Source organism: Tachypleus tridentatus, chromosome 12, assembly GCF_004210375.1.
Source record: "Tachypleus tridentatus isolate NWPU-2018 chromosome 12, ASM421037v1, whole genome shotgun sequence".
Classification (NCBI taxonomy): domain Eukaryota; kingdom Metazoa; phylum Arthropoda; class Merostomata; order Xiphosura; family Limulidae; genus Tachypleus; species Tachypleus tridentatus.
The window spans coordinates 52,982,056-52,988,055 of record NC_134836.1 but is presented as its reverse complement, the minus strand read 5'-3'; the positions used below and the strand labels follow the sequence as shown (position 1 = coordinate 52,988,055).

The following is a 6,000-nucleotide window of genomic DNA, read 5'->3' as shown; positions in this document are numbered from 1 at the left end:
GAGACTACTTTCTACGTTAATGCTCATTGTGGATCATCAAATCTGTTGAGAGACTTTTTAATATCGTTGACGGTGTCTATAGTCACATTTTTGAATAACATGGGAATGTGGCAAAACCACCATAAGGATATTATGAGGAACTTTCGGAAGCGTATCAGATTACCACAAATAACACCAACAACAACATCATGTGTCGTTTAATTCACTTCACAAATAACACCAACAACAACATCATGTGTGTTCACCACAAATAACACCAACAACAACATCATGCGTAGTTCGTTCACCACAAATAACACTACAACAACAACATCATGTGTTCGTTCACCACAAATAACACTAACAACAACATCATGTGTTCGTTTACCACAAATAACACCGACAACAACATTACGTGTTCGTTTACCACAAATAACACCAACAACAACATCCGTGTTCGTTTACCACAAATAACACCGACAACAATCATTACGTGTTCGTTTTACCACAAATAACACCAACAACAACATTACGTGTTCGTTTTACCACAAATAACACCCAACAACAACATTACGTGTTCGTTCACTGCAATTACCAACACTCAATGTAACAAACATCATGTGTTTCGTTTACCACAAATAACACCAACAACAACATCATGTGTTCGTTTACCACAGCAATAACACCAACAACAACATCATGTGTTCGTTCCACCACAAATAACACCAACAACAACATCATGTGTTTCGTTCACCACAAATAACACCAACAACAAACATCATGTGTTCGTTTACCACAAATAACACCGACAACAATATTACGTGTTCGTTTACCACAAATAACACCGGACAACAAATATTACGTGTTCTGTTTACCACAAATAACACACTGACAACAAACATTACGCGTGTTCTGTTTACCACAAATAACAACACCAACAACAACATTGCGTGTTCGTTTGTTCACCACAAATAACACCGACAACAACATTATGTGTTCGTTTACCACAAATAACACCGACAACAACATTACGTGTTCGTTTACCACAAATAACACCACCGACAACAACATTATGTGTTCGTTTACCACAAATAACACCAACAACAAACAACATCATGTGTTCGTTTTACCACAAATAACACCAACAACAACATTACGTGTTCGTTTACCACAAAATAACACCAACAACAACATTATGTGTTCGTTTACCAAAAATAACACCAACAACAACATTATGAGTTTGTTCACCACAAATAACACCGACAACAACATTACGTGTTCGTTTACCACAAATAACACCGACAACAACATTACGTGTTCGTTTACCACAAATAACACCAACAACAACATTACGTGTTCGTTCACCACAAATAAAAAACCAACAACAACATTGTGTTCGTTTACCACAAATAACAATTCACCAACAACATTATTTGTTTGTTTACCACAAATAACACCAACAACAACATTATATATTCGTTTACCACAAATAACACCAACAACAACATTATGTGTTCGTTTACCACAAATAACACCAACAACAACATTACGTGTTCGTTCACCACAAATAACAACAACAACAACATTATGTGTTCGTACTGTATTTTTATTGTTTTTTCTTCCTTCAAACAATTTTCGATCGGATGTCATTCCCTCGTTTATGGGCGGATTGAATTGAAACTGGACATGGTTATATCTTGTTCTAACATGACCACTTTAGTTTTTTTATATTTAGGCTCTTTTAAAGATGCCACAGAAAACATAATTTTAGAGTTTGGGTTTTTAATAATTACTCTGCCGTATTTTGGCAAATTTACATGAGATTTACTACAAATACAGTTTTTTACGTATCCCAAACAAATATATACGACGATTTTGAAGTTTCTTTTGATACTGAATGTTTCAGTGAGGAAAACATAATTTGACGTTTTTCTGGACTCTAATACGTATTTCAACCAACTTACATGAAATTTGGTATACTTGCAGGTCCCAAACAGTGATATAAGGACTTTTTTATTTTTTTCTGTATTTTTCAAGATTTTTCTATTGTGAAAATTGGTCAAGATTCCATAAACCTGCGAATGTTGGCGTCTTTAATTTTTAAGTTTTCTGTTTTTAAAAATTTAAATTTTTCAACCAACAAAAAAAAATAAATAAAAGATAAGGTTTGCACACTTGATTTCTATTGTTTCAGAATTTTACTAACGGATTTAGAAACAATTATAAAATCTAGAATATTTTACCTATTTTTCTTTTTTTAACTATGTTTGTTTCAAAATAATTGTGTAATTTTATTTAATTTTTTTATCTCTGACTGCTATGAAATTTGATTTCCATAGTTAGGCCTCTTGCTGTGAAGATTACAAACAAAAACCGCCCGCTTTCTGCGGATCATTCTTCAGATCTGAGATGCACGGCTGGCGGATCGAGACCTCCTGCTCAAATATCCTGGTGGAAAGGCAGTAAGCAGCTTAAAACTGCTAAAGTTCTTGTACCACCTGATCTGATCGCTAATGGAAACATAACTGTTAGCGCGCTGACCATCGTACCAACTAGTGACGATAACGGTAAATATTTGTCTTGTCGAGCAGAAAATGTTCTAATTCCAGGAAGTGCGATCGAAGATGGTTGGAAACTACAAGTTCATTGTAAGTGTCTCTATAAATCATATTTCATTGTTCAAGTAACAACGATATTTTGACACTGCTTTCATCTAATTGTGCGCTGGAAACATGAGCTTAGATAATGTCAACACACGATTAAACACGATTTGTATAATATGGAATTTATTTTCATAGTTTCTTCTGCACGTTAATGATACTGTGTACACCAAGTTTACTAGCGTATAGTATAGTATTGAACTTATATAGATAGAGGAAGCTTGTTCTGCACGTTAGAAGTATTGTATTAACCCACTTTACTTCCGTATGAGGTTTATAGATAGAGGAAGCTTGTTCTGCACGTTAGAAGTATTGTATTAACCCACTTTACTTCCGTATGAGGTTTATAGATAGAGGAAGTTTGTTCTGCACGTTAGAAGTATTGTATTAACCCACTTTCCGTATGGGGTTTATAGATAGAGGAAGTTTGTTCTGCACGTTAGACGTATTGTATTAACCCACTTTACTTCCGTATGAGGTTTATAGATAGAGGAAGTTTGTTCTGCACGTTAGAAGTATTGTATTAACCCACTTTACTTCCGTATGAGGTTTAGAGATAGAGGAAGTATTGTATTAACCCACTTTACTTCCGTATGAGGTTTATAGATAGAGGAAGTTTGTTCTGCACGTTAGAAGTATTGTATTAACCCACTTTACTTCCGTATGAGGTTTATAGATAGAGGAAGTTTGTTCTGCACGTTAGACGTATTGTATTAACCCACTTTACTTCCGTATGAGGTTTATAGATAGAGGAAGTTTGTTCTGCACGTTAGAAGTATTGTATTAACCCACTTACTTCCGTATGAGGTTTAGAGATAGAGGAAGTTTGTTCTGCACGTTAGACGTATTGTATTAACCCACTTTACTTCCGTATGAGGTTTATAGATAGAGGAAGTTTGTTCTGCACGTTAGAAGTATTGTATTAACCCACTTTACTTCCGTATGAGGTTTATAGATAGAGGAAGTTTGTTCTGCACGTTAGACGTATTGTATTAACCCACTTTACTTCCGTATGAGGTTTATAGATAGAGGAAGTTTGTTCTGCACGTTAGAAGTATTGTATTAACCCACTTTACTTCCGTATGAGGTTTAGAGATAGAGGAAGTTTGTTCTGCACGTTAGACGTATTGTATTAACCCACTTTACTTCCGTATGAGGTTTATAGATAGAGGAAGTTTGTTCTGCACGTTAGACGTATTGTATTAACCCACTTTACTTCCGTATGAGGTTTATAGATAGAGGAAGTTTGTTCTGCACGTTAGAAGTATTGTATTAACCCACTTTACTTCCGTATGAGGTTTATAGATAGAGGAAGTTTGTTCTGCACGTTAGAAGTATTGTATTAACCCACTTTACTTCCGTATGAGGTTTATAGATAGAGGAAGTTTGTTCTGCACGTTAGAAGTATTGTATTAACCCACTTTACTTCCGTATGAGGTTTATAGATAGAGGAAGTTTGTTCTGCACGTTAGAAGTATTGTATTAACCCACTTTACTTCCGTATGAGGTTTATAGATAGAGGAAGTTTGTTCTGCACGTTAGACGTATTGTATTAACCCACTTTACTTCCGTATGAGGTTTATAGATAGAGGAAGTTTGTTCTGCACGTTAGAAGTATTGTATTAACCCACTTTACTTCCGTATGAGGTTTATAGATAGAGGAAGTTTGTTCTGCACGTTAGAAGTATTGTATTAACCCCTTTACTTCCGTATGAGGTTTATAGATAGAGGAAGTTTGTTCTGCACGTTAGAAGTATTGTATTAACCCACTTTACTTCCGTATGAGGTTTATAGATAGAGGAAGTTTGTTCTGCACGTTAGAAGTATTGTATTAACCCACTTTACTTCCGTATGAGGTTTATAGATAGAGGAAGTTTGTTCTGCACGTTAAGTATTGTATTAACCCCTTTACTTCCGTATGAGGTTTATAGATAGAGGAAGTTTGTTCTGCACGTTAGAAGTATTGTATTAACCCACTTTACTTCCGTATGAGGTTTATAGATAGAGGAAGTTTGTTCTGCACGTTAGAAGTATTGTATTAACCCACTTTACTTCCGTATGAGGTTTATAGATAGAGGAAGTTTGTTCTGCACGTTAGAAGTATTGTATTAACCGACTTTACTTCCGTATGAGGTTTATAGATACAGGAAGTTTGTTCTGCACGTTAGAAGTATTGTATTAACCCACTTTACTTCCGTATGAGGTTTATAGATAGAGGAAGTTTGTTCTGCACGTTAGAAGTATTGTATTAACCCACTTTACTTCCGTATGAGGTTTATAGATAGAGGAAGTTTGTTCTGCACGTTAGAAGTATTGTATTAACCCACTTTACTTCCGTATGAGGTTTATAACAAAGAAAACAAATAAAACTGATTAATGAAGTTTTATAATAAAATAGTTATTCAACTCTTTACAAGGTTAACTAGTTTATTTTCGCGAGCTGGCTATTAACAAATGATTGTACAAGAGCTATTTTCAGAAGTACCCATTATTTTGTGAACTATTATGCCACAAGAAACTATTGTTTTCCTTTGAAACATTTTGCGTTCATTGATGTTACGATAAAGTACTGTTGAGTAGTGATATAAAATCATTAAATGAGATATATACAGCTAAAGCTCCATCTGATATAAAGTTCTTTAAATGAGATATATATATCTAAAGCTCTACGTGATATAAGACTCATTAAATGAAATATATAGCTAAAACTGTATTTGATATAAAGCCCATTAAATGAGATACAATATTTGCTTTCACATAAACCATGAAACGACTTCCGAACAAGCTCACATGAACGTTACTTGTATGATAAAGTCCATATGGTAATATTTTCGCAATACTTACAGCTCTAGTTTGTTTTTCTTCGTGTTACCTGGATGCTATACCTGTGCTTTGTATTAATACGGGTAGTTGTTCCACAACTGTCACTTCGTCTTGGGAGTAAACTGCGTCATAGCCACATTCAAGAGGGAAATAACGTGTATTTCGAATGTAATATCCGGGCCAATCCTTCATCAACACGTATCAGCTGGAGATTCGAAGGCCTTGAATTACAGACAAATACATCGACAGGGGTGATCATCAGTAACCAATCTTTGGTCATTCAGAAGGTGCATCGTTCCAACAGGGGGCGCTACAGTTGCTTAGCGACCAACAGTGAAGGACAAGGGGAGAGTAACGCTGTATTTCTCAGAGTTCAATGTGAGTTATTTCATTCGTATTGTCTGTATAATTTTATTTGTACTAAATGTATTGCCGGATATCTTTTGTTTTCTGTTCTACGTGGATTTAAACCTTTAGAATATTAATTCAAGAATATAAATTATGACAAATAAGAAGAGTGCTAAGCAGGTACTAAAAT

At 34.9% G+C, this 6,000-nt stretch overlaps 1 protein-coding gene across 1 annotated transcript in view; it reads left to right on the top strand.

The window, feature by feature from the left end:
* The window catches only part of LOC143235625 (neural cell adhesion molecule 2-like), a 34,663-nt gene that overhangs the window by 1,991 nt on the left and 26,672 nt on the right, over window positions 1-6,000 (top strand). Inside the window, exons 2-3 of the mRNA XM_076473858.1 lie at window positions 2,319-2,627; window positions 5,550-5,840. Coding sequence (XP_076329973.1) covers window positions 2,319-2,627; window positions 5,550-5,840 — 600 coding nt within the window. The remainder of the gene's footprint in view (window positions 1-2,318; window positions 2,628-5,549; window positions 5,841-6,000) is intronic.